Source organism: Salvelinus sp. IW2-2015, unplaced genomic scaffold (assembly GCF_002910315.2).
Source record: "Salvelinus sp. IW2-2015 unplaced genomic scaffold, ASM291031v2 Un_scaffold356, whole genome shotgun sequence".
Taxonomy (NCBI): Eukaryota; Metazoa; Chordata; class Actinopteri; order Salmoniformes; family Salmonidae; genus Salvelinus; species Salvelinus sp. IW2-2015.
In genome coordinates this window covers 109,614-131,988 of record NW_019942547.1, presented here as the reverse complement: position 1 = coordinate 131,988, position 22,375 = coordinate 109,614, and the positions used below count along the sequence as shown (strand labels likewise).

At 41.3% G+C, this 22,375-nt stretch overlaps 1 protein-coding gene, 1 long non-coding RNA gene and 1 pseudogene across 3 annotated transcripts in view; all 3 read right to left on the bottom strand.

Moving 5' to 3' along the window:
* Positions 1–457: 457 nt before the first annotated feature.
* Positions 458–5,400, bottom strand: LOC112068268 (syntaxin-3-like; annotated as a pseudogene).
* Positions 5,401–6,696: 1,296 nt separating this feature from the next.
* LOC112068276 (uncharacterized) overlaps positions 6,697–22,375 on the bottom strand; it is a 29,735-nt gene continuing 14,056 nt past the window's right edge. Inside the window, exons 2-3 of the long non-coding RNA XR_002893549.2 lie at positions 8,017–8,116; positions 6,697–6,788 (exon numbers count right to left, since the gene is read on the bottom strand). This is a non-coding gene — a long non-coding RNA (uncharacterized lncRNA). The remainder of the gene's footprint in view (positions 6,789–8,016; positions 8,117–22,375) is intronic.
* LOC112068274 (GTP-binding nuclear protein Ran) lies at positions 11,317–19,661 on the bottom strand. 2 transcript variants are annotated; one of them, XM_024135370.2, is made up of 7 exons: positions 19,570–19,661; positions 13,334–13,392; positions 13,070–13,154; positions 12,676–12,801; positions 12,287–12,474; positions 11,880–12,050; positions 11,317–11,660 (listed from the first exon to the last, which is right to left on the bottom strand). In XM_024135370.2, exons 2-7 carry the CDS (start codon positions 13,358–13,360, stop codon positions 11,616–11,618), a joined length of 642 nt encoding a protein of 213 aa, XP_023991138.1. In that variant the 5' UTR covers positions 13,361–13,392; positions 19,570–19,661; the 3' UTR covers positions 11,317–11,615. The 2 variants fall into 2 exon arrangements, with proteins under 2 accessions (XP_023991138.1, XP_023991139.1); XM_024135371.2 differs by having other exon boundaries at positions 19,558–19,642.

Sequence of the window (22,375 nt, the reverse complement as noted above, 5' to 3'; positions counted from 1 at the left end):
TACTAGCTGTCAGTAGGGCAGTGAGAAATGGTATAGTTTTTTAATCATCGTTTTATCATCATATTATTTTGTTTACCAATATCTTTAGGTTACTTGACATGATTACACAGTGTTAACGTTCACCTGTCTTTCGCCTAGATTATTAAGGAAGCACACTACCAAAGCTAATTGACACAAATCCTTGAAGTGGGAAAAGGAGCTGTGGGGGGAAGCATGCCTGAAAAGAAAAACGAGAGAGAGAGGGAGAGAGAGAGACAGAGAGAGAGACACAAATCCTTGAAGTGGGAAAAGGAGCTGTGGGGGGAAGCATGCCTGAAAAGAAAAACGAGAGAGAGAGGGAAAAGAGGGGGACAGAGAGTGTGTGTGTGTGAAAGAGAGAGAGAGAGAAGAAAAAGACAATGTAGGGTGGAAGGCCTTTAGTCGGACTGAGGTGCATCTCCTCTGAGTAGCGCTGTATGTATCTCTTGACAGACAGTGTCCACTGTTGATCCATCCACCCAGGTTCAACTGGGGGTAATCTGGGACACTCCTCTTCAACTTCACCTGAGGCCAGAGTCACAAGTGATTATCACGTTGAGGCCAATAATACAGCCTAAGTCTACATCCCAAAATGGCACCCTATTCCCTATGTACTACAAAGGGAATAGGATGCCATGTGGGACAAAGACTAAGAATAACCTGGATCTAACGTTATCTAATCTGGTCCCGTATTCATAAAGCATCTCAGAGTAGGAGTGCTGATCTAGGATCGTGCCCCGGTTGTCCATGTAAATCTTATTCATTGTGATCTAAAAGGTTCAACTGATCCCAGATCTGCACTCATACTTTGAAAGGCTTTATAAATACAGGCCCTGATCACACCTGGAAATCTTTTACACACATCTGCATCCTTTTAGCCTGAGTGCCAGCCTGTTTGTGCTATCATGCCAACTCCTTGTCACTCATCATCATGCCACACATGTTTGGCTTGACACAGACAGGAATGGAGTTTGCAAGAGTACAAACAGATTTGTGACCAGGCTAACATCCTTCTGCATCAATGCATGATTTAAAAGTGTAAGATTGGAGTTKTGAACACATCTCAGTTTTACAACCAGTTTTACCCGGATGGTATTTCCTATTTGATAAAGCTGTAGAGGAAGGACCCTCCGATGACACAGAGAATGACACAGCAACACATGATCATCATCTGCTTCTAAAGGGCGGAAGACAGAATGAAAATATTAAAGAAAGACAGAGGATGCGAGAGAGGAAGAGGACACAGAGGAGGAAGTGGAGGAGGAAGAAATATAAAGAAACAATGAAGGGAAGGGAGAGAAGAAACAGAACGAGAAAAAAATCTGAAAAACGAAAGGGAAAATTGACCTGAGCATAGAGAAAACATAACCCAAGATAAGTATTTCGAGACTAAATGTGTCATTGTAGGTTCTGAAGTTTTAAGAGATTCTTTGCATCAGTGAGAATGCTGAACCCCCTGTAGCAAGACAGTAGATTTAGCGTGCGTCCCAAATTGCACCCTTTTCCCTGTATAGTGCAGTACTTTCAAAAGCAATACACTATGAAGGTAATAGGGTGCCATTTGGGACAAAGCCAATGTATCCCTTCTCCTGTATGAACCAAGGTGATAGGTAATAGGTCTATGGTCCGGACTGAAGTGGACCTATAAACAGGACGTTTCAGCCGTAGAAATAGAATCACCTATTATGGCATCATCGACCTGAATGGGGACGGCCATTCTACTCATTCTAATTCTATGGTTTCAGCCCCACTCACCCTACGGGCCTCCTGCTGAAATTTGGCTGCTCTGGCTTTCTGGTGTCGGCAACCGCGCCGCTCTACGAAGCCCACCGATTGGTCCCATGTTGCTCTCAATCTTGTCAATCATACCGCCCTTTGAAGGGTGGGCGGAGCGGAGTGTGGGAGAGGCACACACAAACAGCGGTCAAAAGCAGTGCACTACGTAGGGAATAGTGTCCATTTGGATGCAACCAAAAGGTGTAAGGTTACCTGGTTTCTCCACCAGCATAGCAATGTCCACGAACATGTCATGAAGCTCTTTGATGCTGCTCTCCAGCCTCAACAATGTCTTTGTGCCCGCCTCAATCTCATTCAACGCCCTGCTTTGATATGCCTGACTCCATGATCTACAAAACACATAGGAGAGGATATACCACAATGTTAACACCCACACATTAGGAGAAGATATACACAACGGTTTAAACACACACATAGGAGAGTATACACACAACGGTTTAACACCCACACTCGCAAGCATGCACGAACATACATACATTCACAAGCATTTTGCTTGACACACCCACAGTCACAAGCATTCTCGGCTTGTACACACACACACAATCACAAGCTTTCCCGCTTGTACACACACACTCACAAGCTCCCGCTTGTACACACACACAACACAAGCTTTCCCGCTTGTACACACACACACACACACACAAAGCTTCCCGCTTGTACACACACACACACACACACACAGCACACACACACTCTCACTTGTACACACGCCACACGCACACACACACACACACACACACACACACACACACACACACACACACACACACAAATTACCCCTGCGGTGAAGACGGCTGCGTTCCCTCCTTCCAACATCTCCTCCAGCTCCTCGTCGTTTTTCCCGCTGTGGAGTGGAGAGTTCACAGAAAGGGGTTAATAACATGTATGAAAGGGTTAATAACATGTTTGAAAGGCTTAATAACAAGTTAATAACATATAACAGGCCCTTAATGCTGGCATAGAATAAACTAATACATGCCATCAAAAGCAGATCTGGGTTTCAATAAACCAGAAAAGAAAATGAACAAAACTGCAACCCTGCCCAACTCCAGGCAGATTCAAGCAAACACTCAAAGTATTTGAAATGATTTTCCAAGTATTTGCACTGGTAAAGAGCACTGTATTTAATTGAGTCTGTCTGTGATAGGTTGAAACATGCACTCCCGTCTTCAACTTAATGCAACTTGGGCCTGGATTTTTTCCTGACAATTGACTTGTCCAGGAACAAAAACCCTGGCCCTAGTTATACCAGGTATCTTGTCTCTACGATTGGCATCAGACTCACTGATCTCCAGCTGCCGGGCGATGCGGCCTTTGCTCTTGTCTCTAAAGTCCGTCTGAGCCTCGTTGTACTTGGTCATCACCTCCACAAACTTCTTGGCCAGGATGGCATGCTGGGAAAAGGTGAAGATGGGTAAAGAGGTTGTTATGGTAACCAGTGGGAATGAAACCCGAGTCTCCAACCCCGGTCTCCAACAGGAACAACGATGGGGACATGACTGACGTGCAAACCGATAGCGTTAAGGGTTTGGTTGAGGTTAGTTTGTTTCTTAAAGGGTTACCTGAGACTTCCGAATCCTCATGTCTGCTGACGACCGTTCATCTGTGTTTGTCTCAAGTTGCTTCTCGATACCTGCCAGGGATGGGAACATGCAACCGTTACCATGACTACGGCAATCGACAACAACAACAATAACTACTATGGTATTGCCGTCCACGGCATTCAAAAAACACCTTATCTTGACAGGAAAACTACATTTATACAATTTGATGACTGTTGTGTTGGTCGTCAGAATACGGTTGGTCGTCAGAAAGACTGTGGGTAAGATATGGTGCGTTTAATATTTAAAGGGGCGGGAAGGACTTACTCTTTAGTTTGTTGCGAGCGGTGCCGGCTGCTTTCTTGATGTCGTTGGTGACTGCCTCCAAATCATCTTGCGTCTCTGGATGAACACAGAGAAAGGAGAAAAGAAGAGAGGTTGTAACATAGAAGTATCAACAAGCCACAAAGGATGAACAATATGGAATGGAAAGAAAGGGGGTGAGATAACAAAGAGATGAAGAGCGAGAGAGTGCAGGAGAGAAAGAGAGAGAGGGACATAGAGAGAGAGAGAGAGAGAGAGAGAGAGAGAGAGAGAGAGAGAGAGGGGGATTGAATGATGGTGATTACTCTGCTCTGATGTAGGGGCGGAGAGGATGGTAGAGTACAGCTTCTTTGCTTGTGCCACACTCTCATCTATCTTATCGATGCTGCTGCGAATCTCCTCAATCTGAGACAGAGACAGGCAATGATGACACACTGGTGAACACACACGCACAAGCACACAAACACATCAGGAGTACGGTCAGAAATACCTGGGCGAAGAAGTCATCCATAAAGGCTTGGTTCTCCACTGGAATCTCCACATCGTCCCCAGCCACATCACTTTTCTGTTGACACACACACAGCCAGCAGAGTTGTTGTGGTGGTGCGTTTGTGGTGAGATAATCACACTCACAGGCTTTTTTAGTGGTTCTTACGTCAGTGAAACAATGTGATTTAAATCCACTGTAAAGTTTTGTTTAAAAAATTACCACACAGAATAAGGCTTGCGGTGCACATAAACTACAATGAATAGCCAGTACATCGATAACCTTGAGACCTTGGAAGAGGTGCAGGAAATTAGGAGAAAACAACCCTTTCATATTTCCTTAATCAACCCTTCTGGTCCCCTCTCTCTACCCACCCACCTCCATTTGTAACGCACCACCAATAAACAAGTGCACAGCCTAAATATCATCACACCCCAATTAGGCCTACCTACTTCCAAGAATAACTTAATACTATAATGTTTATTAGCGCAATGTTCAACTAGACTATTTATGCTTTTCTAGGCCTGAAAATGGGATCAACAGTTGATCGAACGTTGTGGTCAAACCGCTCATCCGGAACCAACTGCATCTGGTGCGCAAAAACAGACACGTAAATCAGATACTTCCCCAAAAACAAACGAGTAAATCAGATACGTCCCCCATCCATATTATATCATTCTATATGATTAGCAACGGTTATATGTTAAGCTAATAGCAAGCAAGGCCATGAAAACATGAACAAGTGTATAAAAAGACKAAGCTTACCGCCTTCAACTGTTCCAATCGGTCCTTCATCTTCAAAACTGTGTTGCCACTGTCACAATCTCTAAACTATCAAAAAGAGATATTCTAATCTACAACCACTAATTAAACGGTTACCAAATTAGACCATTACAATTTAATAGCCTACTTACTGATTAATCCAGTGATTTGTCCGAAAATGAGTTTCAAAGTTAGTTGTAAAAAGATTTAGTAGKCTAAATGGTCATTAGAATATGGTAATCAAATAAAAAAATAGCAATCGTTTTTTTTTATTTTTACAAAATGTCTGTTCAATATGGCTGCAGCAGCGTCTYCAACCTGTAGTTTTACTAAGCATATCCTCTCAAAGAGGATTAGAGCAACAGTTGTGTAGAGGGAGAATAATCTCTCCCTCTCTGATCAATGGCATGCGTAAAAACGTTTACGCATGCAAAGTAAATATCACGCATGCTCTCTGTTTTGAGCACACTACTCAAACATGTCACCGAATGGAAAGGTAATAGGTTAAATTCTAAATCTGTAAAGTCAACCCAGTGGGTTGTCCATCTATAAATAAAATGAGGCTGTATTTGTATTGTTATTTCTTGAACACCTTGTCCACATCTGATTGCTAAATACTGCTACATAAGGTCAGGTCAACAAAAGAAAGTCATGCAATGATTATTGATTAATGAAGATATTTTTTTATTCCGTTTTTATTTGCTAGTCAAAAAATGCATAATGTTTCATCGTACAAACAAGTGAAGCAGTATTTTATTAAGGCCATTCCCCCTGAAAATAGATTAGGTTACACTGTTTTCTGACAATAGGCCTAGATAGGATTCTCAAATGCAGTGGTGTAAAGTACTACTTAAGTCGTTTTCTGAGGTATCTGTACTTTACTTTATTATTCATATTTTTGGCAACATACTTTTACTCCACTACATTCCTAAAGAAAATAATGTACTTTTTACTCCTTTCATTTTCCCTGAAACCCCAAAATACTCCTTACATTTTGAATGCTTAGTAGGACAGGAAAAGTGTCTAATTCACACACTTATCAAGAGAACATCCCTTGTCATCCCTACTGCCTCTGATCTGGCAGACTCACTAAACACAAATGTTGAAATGTTGAACTGTGCCCATGGCTATCCTTAAATTTAAAAAACAAGAAAATCATGTTGTCTGGTTTGCTTAATATAAGACATTATAAATGGTTTATACTTTTGATACTTAAGTACATTAAAACCAAATACTTTTAGACTTTTACTCAAGTAGAATTTTACTGGGTCACTTTTACTTTAGTCATTTTCTTTTAAAGTATCTTTACTTTTACTCAAGTATGAAAATTGGGTCCTTTTCCCACTTATCATTCCATCACCCTTGGACTGAGATGTAGATCAAATTAAAAAGTTTGTTTTATTCATTATTAGTCCCTTTTTGAGCTATATAAGTAGCTAAGTAGCCTTGTCCAAGCCAGAACGGCATGAGCCTATCTACTGTTTCTGTAGCGTGATGCTTTTGATGTATCGTTTAATACAATACGCTAGGTTAGAAGCAAACCTAGGGCAAGACAGCCTGTAGCGTAACACCCTACACAAAGAACAATTCCACACACAGACATGGGGGAAACAGAGGGTAATATACATTTAGTCTGATGAGGGAATGTGAACCAGGTGTGCGGGAAAACAAGACAAAACAAATGGACAATGAAAGGTGGAGCGGCGATGGCTAGAAGACTGCCGACGTCGACCGCCGAACGCCGCCCGAACAAGGAGAGGTACCGACTTCATCGGAAGTCGTGACACACAGTTTATACCAGGTAGAATGGCCAGGACATGGGAGAAAGGCCTTGACCTTCCCAGAGACCAGTTTAGGTTCTAAAAGAACAAGGGGAGAACAAGGGAGAGATTAAAAGGACGGATATGAGAGATAGGCTCCGTCCATATACTCACAGGGCTGGGTTGCCACCCACATGAAACAATACTACAGTTTACTATAGAATATTACAGTACTTGCTATAGAATCCCATAGTAAACTATAGAATACTATACTACACACTGTTGCATCCCTCGAGCATGTGTAGTACTTACTATAGAATGTTGTAGTATACTGTAGAATACTATAGTAAATACTACATTATTATCCACACAAAAAAAACACTGTTGTAAATAGTACAGTATATTCCGCAAAAACACTACACTTTTTTAAACTATAGTAAATACTACACTATCTTATTTGCATATAACCTGCCCATTTCCCTCACCCATATCGCAATTTTTTCCACCCATAAGTGAGAAACCTACATGCCAAGTATATACCAAATATTGTGTTCCGTACAGGTTATAGAAAATTAGCTCTTAGCTCTTATTTCTCCAGTAGGTTTCCTGAAGGAGAAAGCCTCGACTTCTATGTCAAAGATAATAAAACAAAAACTACAGTAAATACTACAGTATACTACAATCCACAAAAACACTATGTCAATTACTATAGTATATACATTTACATTTTAGTCATTTAGCAGACGCCCTTATCAAGAGCGACTTACAGGAGGAATTAGGGTGAAGTGCCTTGCTCAAAGGCACATCGACAGATTTTGATACAGTATATATACTACAATTAACTGTAAATAGTACAGTAAATAAAACAGTACACTACAGTAAATACTACAGTATACTACAATCCACAAAAACACTATGTCAATTACTATAGTATATACATTTACATTTTAGTCATTTAGCAGACGCCCTTATCAAGAGCGACTTACAGGAGGAATTAGGGTGAAGTGCCTTGCTCAAAGGCACATCGACAGATTTTGATACAGTATATATACTACAATTAACTGTAAATAGTACAGTAAATAAAACAGTACACTACAGTAAATACTACAGTAAAGTCAGCAACAACACTACAGTGAATACTATAGTATATATTTTCTTATGTGGGCAGACACAGAACTTTACATGGCTATTCTAATTTGAGCATGCTTTTCAGTCCAGGATTAGGCTTATTCTGGGTCAGGGTAACCGGCCCTGAAAATACATCTTCTATTGAGAGAATCTACATCAGTCACTGTGGTGTTGAGATGATGAGGGAAGGCTACTGTACCGGGGGAGTTTAGGGCGTTGAGCACMATGGCAGACGCCCCGAGTASCATCATGGCCAGAATGGGTAGGACCTTCATCATGGGATCTTCACTTCTCTTCAGCTGTTGGGAAAAGAGCAAAGTTATTATATATATTTTATAAAGGAAACTGGGAGTTCYGATCTGTGGSGGCACCCAACCAGACTCCGGCACACTCAGAGACAAACGAGAAAGAGGTGCATTTTGTCATTAGAGAATCAAATATTCGGGTTTTACCTTGAGGTATGTAAATGTCAACGTCTTTTTCCTCTATTCTTGCTTCTCCTTGTTTCAGATGCTCTCTTTCACTCAGCTCTGCTTCCTTATATACCTATTCCATACCTCTTAATCTCCATCCTAATCTCAGATGTATTTCCTCTTTCCTGCTCTCAACCTCATACACATAAAAAGTTGCAACCCCTCTGGGTTTGTCTAGTCGGTATGTGCAATCCCTGGGTATAGTTGTCACCCTTGCACTTTTCAACAACAAAAAATCTTCAGTTATTTGTATTACTTCTCCCATTGAAAAACGATATCTCAAGTATAACTACAGTAACGTATCACCRAATGAAGCATTCCTCCCTTCAATCAAACATGGGAGAGTTTCGATAACGCTGTGGGGTTGCTTTGATGCCTCTGGGACCTGTCTCTTATACACATCTAGATGTGTATAAGAGACAGGTTTCGATAACGCTGTGGGGTTGCTTTGATGCCTCTGGTACTGGGGGCCTTGAACATGTTCAAGGCATCATGAAATCAGCAGATTATCAAGGTGTTCTGGAGTGCAGTGTTCAACCCGGTGTCCAAAAACTAGGTCTCCGTCAAAGGTCATGGGTATCCAGCAGGACAACGAACCCAAGAACATAAAAAAGCACCCAGGAATGGTTCAAGAAGAAACACTGGACTGGAGTGGCCAGCAATGAGTCCAGATCTGAGTCCCATCGAAAACTTACGACGAGATCTGAAAACAGCAGTTGGTCAAAGGCAACCATCAAATATTGAAGAATTGGGAGCAGTTTGCAGCTGAAGAGGGAGCAAAATTGAAGCATTTGCCGGCAGTTATGCTGACCAAAGGCTGTGCAACCAAGTACTAGTAACGGGTGATAATAATTCTGTCAATGCCATTTGTTTTTATTTTCTAAAATTTGCTGAACAGCCATTGCAAATTGTAGACCCCCCCCCCCCCCAAAAAAAAATGGTTCTGCAATGTGGAAATATGAAATAACCAGGTGTGGAGACAAATGTATTTTCAATTTCAACTTATTTTAGACAGAATTATGAATTATTCAAGAAAAGTGCAAGGGTACCAATATATCAGTCCACAAAATGTTCATCCTGTCTGCTGGTTGTTTCAAAAGAGAGCAACTTGTCAAGACAACTTTTCATGATAGAACAAAACATGAGAAAAGTACCTATTGCCTTCAGAAAGTATTCACATCCCTAGACTTTTTCCACAGTTTGTCGTGTTAAAGCCTGAATTTAAAATGGTTTAAATTGAGGTTTTGTGTCACCGGCCTACACACAATACCCCATAATGTCAAAGTGTAATTATATTTTAGAAATGTTGACAAAAAAAATAAATATGAAAAGCTGAAATGTCTTGTCTTGAGTAAGTATTCAACCCCTTTATGGAAAGCCTAAATAAGTTCAGGTGTAGAAATGTGCTTAACAAGTTACATTACATGGACTCACTCTATGTTCAATAATAGGGTTTAACATGGTTTTTGAATGACTACCTCATCTCTGAACCCCACACACGCAATTATCTGTACGATCCCTCAGTAGAGCAGTGAATTTCAAACACAGATTCAACCACAAAGACCAGGGAGGTTTTCTAATGCCTCACAAATAGCACCTATTGGTAGATTGGTCTCAAAAAAAATTTACAAAAAAAAAGACATAAAATATATTTCTTTGAGCATGGTGAGCATGGTGTTCACTGGAGGCTGCTGAGGGGAGGACGGCTCATTATAATGTCTGGAATGGAGCCAATGGAATGGCATCAAACACATGGCAACCATGTGCCTGATGCATTTGATACCATGCCACCTATTCCGCTCCGACCATTACCACGTGCCCGTCCTCCCCAATTAAGGTGCCACCAACCTCCTGTGGTGAAGTTATTAATTACATTTTGGATGGTGTATCAATACACCCAGTCATAACAAAGATACAGGCGTCCTTCCTAACTCAGTTCCCGGAGAGGAAAGAAACCGTTCAGGGATTACACCATGAGGCCAATGGTGTATTTAAAACAGTTTAATGGATGTATCAATAACATTGTAGTTATTCCACAATACTAACCTAAATGACAGAGTGAAAAGAAGGAAGCTTGCACAGAATAAAATATTCCAAAACATGCAAAATGCCCTAAAGTAAAAATGGGAAAAAAAATGTGGCAAAGAAATGAACTTCATGTCCTAAATACAAAGCGTTAYGTTTGGGTCAAATCCAACACAACATCACTTAGTAGCACTCTTCATATTTTCAAGCATTGTCATCGGCAAGGAATAGGGAGTTTTTTGGGGGATAAAAAGAAACGGAATAGACCTAACCACAGGCAAAATCCTATTGGAAAACCTGGTTCAGTCTGCTTTCCAACAGACATTGGGAGACAAATTCACCTTTCAGCCASATAATAACCTARAACACWAGGCCAAACATACACTGGTTTCTTACCAAGACGGCATTGAATGTTCATGAGTGGCCTAGCTTTATTTTTGACTTAAATCCACTACAAAATCTATGTCAAGACTTGAAAATGGCTGTCTAGCAATGATCAACAGCCAACTTGACAGAGCTTGAAGAATTCAAAAAAGAAWAAAATGTGCAAATATTGTACAGCTGTAATCGCTGCCAAAGRTGATTCTAACATGTATAGACTCAGGGGTTTGAATACTTATGTAAAAACATGTTTTCACTTTGTCATTACAGGGTATTGTGTGTAGATGGGTAARAAAGAAAAAAAWATATTTAAATCCATTTTGAATTCAGGCTGTAACACAAAATGTGGAATAAGTCAAGGGGTATGAATACTTTGAAGGCACTGTATATTACAAATAGTACAAATGGATTATTGTACACAAATATKTATTCATGTATTTACTATACAACTTTGTTGTGGAACCAGTACATTTTCAATCCCTGTCAACCACACCACAGGCACCTCTGAAGAATAAAATGCTCTCAAACATCAGTCAGGTAGTCCCACAAGGAAGTGAAATGTGCTTTTTGCTAAATTCCAGTCACGCACCCATTTTGTTCACATGAATTGATACAGCAAATAGTTTATATTCAAATACTTTTTATTTAGTGTGATTTCATATCCCCCTTAGTCAGTATCGTACAGCGAGCGAACAAAGTCTTTCATTTGTATGTGTGTGTGTGTAACGCCTACTGTGAGCAGTGTGAAATTCTACTCCTGTTTGTCTCTACTGAAATCTTCACGCTACCAGACACACATTTTCAGTTTGAAACACAAAAACAAAACATTGGGGGGGCTTTTACAATTAAAGGTCAAGGGTTAAGGTCAGCAATAGGCCACACCCCCAGAACACCGAAGAGGCCAGAGAGAAGTCACAGGTTAAAGGTCATCGTCTTCATCTGGGAGCGCTGTTTCTGCGGCAACCTGGAGGTGTGAGGAAAAATTGTGTATTCATTATTTTTGTCACCTGTAAAACTAAATACTAGTATGCAAGTTCCTGATGTAAATAAATACAATTTCAATAAAGAACACATTAAACACTGACCCAGTACGGCGTGTGCGACTTCTGCATGTGTGTGTGTTCTGCATGCGTGTCCCCTGCATGTGTGTGTGTGCGCTTTCTGCATGCGTGTGTGTACTCACTTTAAGGTCGTTCTCGTACTGCGCGGCCAGGGAGGCGTCCATGACGACCTCCGGGGGAGCGAGGGCAGGCATCTCCACAAACTCCAAGTTGGGGTCTCCTACCAGCTTCCTGGCCAGCCACAGGAAGGGCTTCTCAAAGTTGTAGTTACTCTTGGCTGAGATGTCGTAGTACTGATGAGGTGGAGAGAGAGTCTTGATTAGGTATAGTCTCATATCTCTCGCATATATATATATGTATGATAAACGCTATTGTCGCTCTCCCATCTAAAAAAAATTAACCAGGAATGGAGAAACACTGCAGACACACAGTACTCCAGCTGAGGAATATAGACTTGTACAGACAGGTGTGGTAGTTGGCAGGTACAAAACACTATCTAAATGTGTGTGCGTTGGGTCGCCACGGTTACCTGAAGGTTCTTCTTGCGGTGGAACACGATGCTCTTGGCTTTGACCTTCCTGTCCTTGATGTCCACCTTGTTGCCGCACAGGACTATGGGTATGTTCTCGCAGACGCGCACCAGGTCACGGTGCCAGTTGGGCACATTCTTGTAGGTGACGCGAGATGTCACGTCGAACATGATGATCGCACACTGGGCTGGAGAGAGGTAGGGGACAGAAAAGTAGAAGAGGGAGAGTGATTGAGTGAATCAGATAATCATTAAATGTGTGGTGCCCGTAATCATCCGAGTCATTTTGCACCAGAGGGTAAGATTGTGTAGAGATCTGAGGTCAGGATGTGACCTACTCTGTATGTACTACAATACACAGACATGTGACCCACACAAATGTGACGTACCCTGTATGTAGTAGCCATCTCTGAGCCCCCCAAACTTCTCCTGGCCGGCTGTGTCCCAGACGTTGTACTTGATGGTCCCTCGAGTGGTGTGGAAGACCAAGGGGTGCACCTCTACTCCCAGAGTCGCTACAGGGGGAAGAGGAGGGGGAGGGAAGGGCAGGTCAGCCATGGTTCAGGGATGTAGAAGGGTTTCAACTCTTGTATGGATAGCATATTTTCCCATCATGCTACCCATGCCTACAAACTCAATTTCCCTCTGGAGAGAATTAAGTCTGATTATTGATTGAAGGTATGGTGGGGTTATGAAGGAGAAGAAGCAGAAGACGGCAAAGAGGTATGTAAAGCTGAGAGAGAGAAGAGGGAGAGAGGACTGTCTGGATTCTAAGAAACTCACCAACGTATTTCTTCTCAAACTCTCCTGTTAAATGCCTCTTCACGAAGGTGGTTTTTCCTGTGCCTCCATCTCCACACAACACTAGCTGAAACACAGACAGTAATTAAACAACACATTGGTTAAAAGGAATAGCAACCGACTGCTGTGCTACTCGGGAGACCAAACAATATAGGTCTAGTAGACTACTTTTGACCAGAGTCCTACGGGCCCTGGTAGTGCACAATAGATGGAGTTGGGTGACACAAGACACAGTCAAAGACTCACCTTAAATTGTACATCTGGTTCTGCCATAGCGGTCTGTTCTATGTGTTGGTGTTTACACGCTGAAATAACAAGAGGAGAAGAAGAACAGGTCATCAATTGGCAGTGTTTGTGTCCCACCCTTTTCCCTTTACAGTGCTGCTCAAAAGACAGCATCAATCATCAATATTAGAAGCCACAAAGGGTGCTGCTGGTGTGATGTGGCGTCACAACAATACCTGGCAAAAGTGACAACAAACAGACAACCATGTCCTATTAGTGTTAACTACTTGAGTAATTGACATATTATTCAGTTACTGATGCTTGGTTGACATGACCGTCTTGGCACTAGGAAAGCAATTTGAATGTGTTTTGTTTGAGACAAGGTGGAGAGAGGCTGAAAAACCAGCCTGGACTCAGACTAGGCGTAACATTGTAAACATACGTCCAGGACGGTAATGCGTTCTGCAGACAGCACCACCCTCTGGAGAGCTTTGCTGTTGTGGGCGGTGCAGTTGGCGTACCAGGCGGTGATACAGCCCGACAGGATGCTCTCAATTGTGCATCTGTAAAAGTTTGAGGGTTTTAGGTGTTTAGCCAAAATTCTTTAGCCTCCTGAGGTTGCAGAGGCGCTGTTGCGCCATCTTCACCACACTGTCTGTGTGAGTGGACCATTTCAGTTTGTCAGTGATGTGTACGCCGAGGAACTTGAAGCTTTCCACCTTCTCCACTGCGGTCCCATCGATGTGGATAGGGGGTGCTCCCTCTGCTGTTTCCATGATCATCTCCTTACTTTCCTGGCACCACACTCCCAGAGCCCTCACCTCCTCCCTGTAGGCTGTCTCATCATTGTTGGTAATCAAGCCTACTACTGTTGTGTCGTGTGCAAACTTGATGATTGAGTTGGAGGAGTGCTTGGTCACGCAGTCATGGGTGAACAGGGAATACAGGGGGGGGCTGAGCACGCACCCTTGTGGGGCCCCAGTGTTGAGGATTGGTGAAGAGGTGTTGTTAACTACCATCACCACCTGGGGGAAACCCGTCAGGAAGTCCTGGACCCAGTTGCACAGGGTTGGGATCAGATCCAGGGCCTCAAGCTTGATGATGAGCTTGGAGGGTACTATGGTGGTGAATTCTGAGCTATAGTCAATGAAAAGCATTCTTATATTAGGTATGCCTCTTGTCCAGATGGTACAGGGCAGTGTGCAGAATGGTGGCGATTGCATCGTCTGTGGATCTATTGGGGCGGAAATTAAAGTGGGTCAAGGGTGGCAGGTAAGGTGGAGGTGATATGATCCTTGACTACTCTCTCAAAGCACTTTATGATGACAGAGCTGAGTGCTACGTAGTTCAATTACCTTTGCTTTCTTAGGTACAGGGACAATGGTGGCCATCTTGAAGCATGTGGGGACAACAGACTGGGATAGGGAGAGATTGAATATATCTGTAGAGACACCAGCCAGCTGGTCTGTGCATGCTCTGAGGACGCGTCTAGGGATACCATTTGGACCAGCAGCCYTGCGAGGGTTAACATGCTTCAACGTCTTAATCCCGTCTGCCACGGAGAAGGAGAGCCCACAGTCCTTGATAGCGGGCCGCGTCGGTGGCATTGTATTATCCTCAAAGCGAGCGAAGAAGGTGTTCAGCCTGTCCGGAAGCAAGACGTCGGTGTCCTCGACAGGGCTGGCTTTCATTTTATAATCCGTGATTGTCTGTAGACCCTGCCACATACGTCTCRTGTCTGAGCCGTTGAACTGGGACTTAACTATGTCCCTATACCAACATTTAGCCTGCTTGATTGCTTTGCGGAGGGAATAACTACACTGTTTGTATTCTTCCATAATCCCAGTCTTCTTGCCCTGGTTAAATGCAGTGGTTYGCRCATTCARTTTTGTGCGAATGCTCCCATCTATCCCCGGTTTCTGGTTGGAGTAGGTTTTAATAGTCACAGTGGGTACAACATCTCCTATGCACTTTCTGATAAACTCATTCACCGTATCAGTATGCGTGTCGATATTATTTTCTGAAGCTACTCTGAACATATCCCAGTCCACGTGATCAAAATAATCTTAAAGCGTGGATTCCGATTGGTCAGACCAGCATTGAATAAGTCCTCACCACGGGTGCTCCCTGTTTGAGTTTCAGCCTATAGGAGGGGAGGAGAAAGATGGAATCGTGGTCCGATTTTGCGAATGGAGGGCCTTATATGCATTCTAGAAGGTAGTATAACAATGGTCAAGAGTTTATAGTGAAGTTCTTTGAGGGCCGTCGTGGTATCGGCTTGAGGGGGGATATAGACCGCTGTGGCTATTATTGATGAAAATTCTCTCAGGAGATAGTACGGTCGGCATTTGATTGAGAGATATTCTAGGTCGGGGGAACAGAAGAACTTGAGTTCCTGTTACACCATAAGTTGTTAATAATGTCGGCGTGATGTACTGAGAACCCAACTGGCTTTACAGAGTCAGACAGTATATCTTGAGAGAGCCATGTTTCCGTGAAGCAGAGGATGTTACAATCCCTGGTGTCTCTCTGAAAAGCCACTCTCGCCTTGAGCTCATCAACTTCATTATCCAGAAATTGGACATTAGCGAGTCCAAGTCAGACCAGAAGACAGCCTCGAGTACCTCTCCTCCGCCGGCATTGTTTTGGGTCAGCCTATGGAATAGGTTGCAAAGGGTCTGAATTTTTCCAGAAATTTTCCATGGGAAGTTAAGCCTGGGAATTTTGCTTAAATTCATCAAACAAGTTAGCTTATAACAGTGAACCTTTTTTTTGTGGGACACACAAGTCAATTCTAGGTCTTGTGGCATATTTTGGTTAAAGTATCCCGAATTCAATGGAATTGCAATCCTCTGCATGCACAGTGCATTCTTCCATCACATGTACAGCTGATTCTCAAGATCTTGCACACTAATGAGATGCTATTGAGCCCACACTACTACGCTGTCTGAGCCAAGGACTACATGCTTTCTGGTAAGTTTTGATTACAATACTGGGTGGGGTGAATATATTTTATATGACATACATGATTTTTTGTTAACTAGTAAATAGTAGYCTACAGCAAAGTGTGTTTAAATCATTTCTAACTTGTTAACAATTTCTGCATGTGTCTGTATGTAGCCTCGCTACTGTATATAGCCTGTCTTTTTACTGTTGTTTTATTTCTTTACTTACCTATTGTTCACCTAATACCCTTTTTGCACTATTGGTTAGAGCCTGTAAGTAAGCATTTCACTGTAAGGTCTACACCTGTTGTATTCGGCGCACGTGACAAATAAACTTTGATTGGATTTGCTAGTTCGTTTTTGTTACCATGTGAGTTTTAGTTTGATTGAGCCTGCTAACTGAGGAGTGTTAATTTACCTGTTTCCATACATGTTTCATTTTAAAACAAATATCTTACAAAGGAGTTGTTTAATCTAACTGCTTAACTATTTATCTGTACATGGAATTGTTTTTGGGTTTTCTAATCTTTACAGGAAAATGCCACGGGCACTATCTGATGTATGGAGACATTTCACTGCAGCTGATGTAGAATGAAAAGCTGTGTACATTTGCAAATACTGTGCCAAATCATATGTGAAGAATGCAACAAAGATGCAGAATCATCTGGCCAAGTGCATAAAGTTCCCTCAGCGCTCACAACAAGCAATCTCTGACTAAAGTCCCTCTACTTCTATTCGAGGTGACAATGATGAATCAGACACCTTATCGATTTGCAACAGCTCATGGTCCTCCTGGAATCAGAAGTGTAGTCAGGGAAAGAACGTAGTCAGGGAAATGCTGATGTTTTGCTCGAGCTGTGTATGCAACTGGTTCACCTCTGATGCTCACAGGCAGTGTGTATTGGAAGAGATTTCTGAATGTTCTTCGCCCAGCATACACCCCTCCAACCAGACATGCTTTATCTACTCATTTGCTGGATGCAGAGTTCAACAGAGTTCAAGTGAAGGTCAAGCAAATCATAGAGAACGCAGACTGTATTGCAATCAGCTCTGATGGGTGGTCGAATGTTCGTGGGCAAGGAATAATTAACTACATCATCTCCACCCCTCAATCAGTATTCTACAAGAGCACAKACACAAGGGACAACAAACACACCGCAGATGAGCTGAAGGCAGTCAATGAACTTGGACCACAGAAGGTATTTGCACTGGTGACAGACAATGCTGCGAACATGAAGGCTGCTTGGTCTAAAGTGGAGGAGTCCTACCCTCACATCACACCCATTGGCTGTGCTGCTCATGCATTGAATCTGCTCCTCAAGGACATCATGGCACTGAAAACAATGGATATACTCTACAAGAGAGCCAAGGAAATGGTTAGGTATGTGAAGGGTCATCAAGTTATAACAGCAATCTACCTCACCAAGCAAAGTGAGAAGAATAAGAGCACCACATTGAAGCTGCCCAGCAACACCCGTTGGGGTGGTGTTGTCATCATGTTTGACAGTCTCCTGGAGGGGAAGGAGTCTCTCCAAGAAATGGCCATATCACAGTCTGCCGATATGGACAGCACCATCAAGAGGATCCTCCTGGATGATGTATTTTGGGAGAGTGGTAAGCAGCCTGAAACTCCTGAAACTTATAGCAGTAGCCATTGCGCGGATTGAGGGAGAAAATGCCATCCTGTCTGATGTTCAGACTCTGCGTGCAGATGTAAGAGAAGAAATCCATACTGCTTGCCCACTGACCAATACAAAGGTTGAAAAATTGGTGGCCATCCAGGCAAATGTGAGGCTTTTTGAGCCTGACAACGAGCCATCTACAACGAAGTTGGAAAGTGACAGTGAAGATGAGGCCTCAGAGTCTGCTGTTCAAGAGGTGGACATTGAGGAGGTCCAGGGAGAAGGCATGTAAGCCCGAGGAAGACAACCAAAGCTTTAGTTTCTAGACTATCATTTTACAGATAGATGTATGTTGAAAACGTTTTTGGGAGTCAAATAATTTAATTACGGTTCAATTCGTAACTAAATTGTTTTAAAAATTTATATTGGAAGGATTTAATCATTTGCAATTATGTCTACTTATGATAAGTTAAAATGCTTCTGTTTCTGTCTCCATATGATATGSTAAATATATCCAATGCAAAAAATCTACATTTAAATGGTATTAATATTCATTTGCATACATTTCCGTTAATTCCCATATATTCCCACGGAAAGTTTCCACCTCTGAATATTCCCCAAAATGTGCAACCCTACTCTGGAATAAATTAAATTGCCCTGGGGAGAGAAAACAAAGGATCCGCTTCAGGGAAGTCATAATGCTGGAAGTTCTGGTGAGGTACCGCCGCTCTTATATCCAATTGTTCTTCCCAGGTGTATGTAATGACACAAAACAATTCCTGAGCTAAATAGCGTAAAMAAATAGTACACGAACAAACAAAATAGTGGAGAGTTTGGTAAGAGCCAGTTGGGATGCTGCCATCTCCGTCAACACATCATCGGGACTTTTTTGGGGCAACAATTAAAACGTTTGCGTATTAAATATATTGAACAAGAATATAAACGCAACAATTTCAACGATTTTACTGAGTTACAGTTCATTTAAGGAAATCAATCAATATTTATGACACCTTGAGTCTGGACCAGCCCCCCCTCCAAATACGGACATTTCTATTAAAGAAAAATGCACCCGTCATACGAATACAAATAATGTTGATCTTTAAAAAACGGCCATTATATCTACCGTTTCCATTACAAGTTGCAATGATTTTATTTGCAACATTTTCTCGAACGAACCTGGGCCAATAKAAACCTGCCTACTGTTGCCTTATGGAAGTGGTCCAACTGTATACACCGTTTTGCTGCAGTTATAGCGTGCTATAGTTACATATGAAATAAGTCCAGTCAAACCGCCTACCCCCATATTTAGCGGACTACAGCACCTTTTCACGAGGCTTCGCGTCACACTTGGTCCAGTACCTAACAACTTGTTTTTACGAAAATGTACCAAAAACAAAACTGTTGCATTTACAACCCCGCATGACCATGATGCACTGATAAATCTCAGCTCGAGCGAAACAAGTCGATATGCTAACGTTAGCCACCGTGAACCAACGTCTTCTCTGACTATGCTAACAAGCTATACAACGTTAGCTAGCTAAATAACATAATTGTAAACTTTGAATAGGACGAGGCACGAGTGTCAATACAATAATTCTCATTCTGTATTCAGATCTTTGAATTGATGTCTGTGTTTTGACATGGCTGAGTAAATTTYGAATATTTAAAAAAATCTTACGTCCACACTTACCCCCACGGTTTTGGATGGGACAGTTAGCTAAGTGCTATTGGCCTTCGATTAATTTGGCTAATGTATGTGACGCTTTTGTGTCTATCACGTGATCTCTGACGGTCAACAGAGAAGGTTGTTGATGGTTTTATCAAAGACAGTACAATATGAGTATAGGCAGAAACTGCTTCTCCAATAKACGGGTTGTTTGTTAAGCAACAAAACCGCCAGGGTTGGCCTAGATTGTTGACAACATGTAAACGACACTGAGTGAGTGTACAACACATAAGGAACACCTTTTCCCAAGACAGACTATCCAGGTGAAAGCTATGATCCCTTTTTAATGTCACTTCAAATAATGTAGATGAAGGGGAGGAGACAGGTTAAAGAAGGATTTTAAAGCCTTGAGACATGGATTGTGTGCTATTCATAATATGAATGGGCAAGACAAAATATTTAAGTTCCTTTGAACGGGGTATGGTAGTAGGAGCTCAACAGTTCACGCTCAACAGTTTCCTGTGTATCAAGAATGGTTCACCACCCAAAGTACATCTATCCAACTTGACACAACTGTGGGAAGCATTGGAGTAAACATGGGCCAGCATCCCTGTGGAACGCTTTCGACACATTACGAAAAAGTGCTATAGCGTTCCTGTAAGATTCCTATAAGAAACTATATGTTTTGTATAATACCCTATAGTTAGCTTATAGTATGCTATGATATTTTATTTTGCTATGAAAATACTATAGAATGATTATAAGAGTCTCTATAGTATGTATTTTTGACCTATAATAACTTTCAAAAGTAATAAGATTTCAATGGTATAAATATTATGCTTATCTCTATAGTATTCTTATGAATTTAAATAGCTTTCCTGCATTATTTTTTGTAGTATTCCCCTGAAGTTATTGAAAGCATTCCTATAGGCTATTCCTGTTGGGTTTGTAATAGTATTCTAATTGAGGTGATGAAAATTATCCAAGAAAAACATTTCCTGCAAGCGAAAACAGAAAGCTAAYCAATATKTATTTTATATGCCAACATGGGTATAGCCAGGTTACTTTTAAAGTAGTGTGCATTTTTGGGATGGATACTTTCAATACATTACATCCATTAAAAACATGTGGCATCTTAGTAAAAACAGACCAGTAATATTAATGTTCATTTATTTTTTATTTAAAAAAACATCTATTCCACTGAACATGTGGTTAACATGTACAATACAATATATAAGCGATGGCCCTTGCATCACTGATGTATGTCCCTGATAAGTTATCAATGTGTGATACTATTAGAATCACACAGATTCAATGACATACAACACACATTCTGTGATCTCCAACTATTACTCAAAACTAAATGCATGCGTTTTAACTGGAACTGCACATCCCTAACATATCCTCACAMTKGACGGACCTGAACTAAGGTATGTTGATGCTTTTCTTGGCCAGGTCACCATTGCAAATGAGAATCAGCTCAATAACATCAACCAGCTCACTAAAAAACAGCCATAACTAATCTCTCTCATAAGTGTTTGGCAGAAGGACAAGCCAGCCATCCACATAAATATATTTACACTTGATATCTTTTTTTTGTCTCAACCTCAAATCAAATCAAATKTTATTTGTCACATACACATGGTTAGCAGATGTTAATGCGAGTGTAGCGAAATGCTTGTGCTTCTAGTTCCGACAATGCAGTAATAACCAACAAGTAATCTAACCTAACAATTCCACAACTACTACCTTATACACACAAGTGTAAAGGGATAAAGAATATGTACATAAAGATATATGAATGGCATAGGCAAGATGCAGTAGATGGTATAGAGTACAGTATATACATATGAGATGAGTAATGTAGGGTATATAAACATAAAGTGGCATAGTTTAAAGTGGCTAGTGATACATGTATTACATAAAGATGGCAAGATGCAGTAGATTATATAGAGTACAGTATATACATATACATATGAGATGAGTAATGTAAGGTATGTAAACATTATATTAAGTGGCATTGTTTAAAGTGGCTAGTGATACATTTTTACATAATATCCATCAATTCCCATTATTAAAGTGGCTGGAGTTTAATAATGGGAATTGATGGAAATTATGTAAAAATGTATCACTAGCCACTTTAAACAATGCCACTTAATATAATGTTTACTCATCTCATATGTATATGTATATACTGTACTCTATATCATCTACTGCATCTTGCCATCTTTATGTAATACATGTATCACTAGCCACTTTAAACTATGCCACTTTATGTTTATATACCCTACATTACTCATYTCATATGTATATACTGTACATATATATATGTACAGTATATACATATGAGATGACATACACCTCTCGTACATACATACACCTCTCAACTTCACACCTTTTTTTTTTGATGAGATGCCTAGATTGCGGTTGATGAACATACTGGCAGCTTGAATTACATATGGTTGAACCACAACAATGGGAGTAGGTTGACATAAGCAGTTTGTTTGACAAATGCAATTCAGTCTAACAAAGAAAAATAACAGCAGTTGTGCACAACGTCCATTTTTTAACACGACAGGTATTATCCCTTTTTTCTGAGATTTTGTAGTTAGTTGTTGTCAGGACCCGGTGCGAGAAACAGTCACTAATAAATCGGCAGAACCCAGAAGATGAGGCAGACACAGCAGTACTAGAGATGGTGGTTTATTAAAGAACAAAATCTTCAGGCAAAGAAACTAAATCCACAATGTCCAAAAATAAAGCCAAGAGGCACAAAATGGAAATCCTCCAAAATACAAAAGAAACTCCACAAAGTGGTAAAAAAACAGCA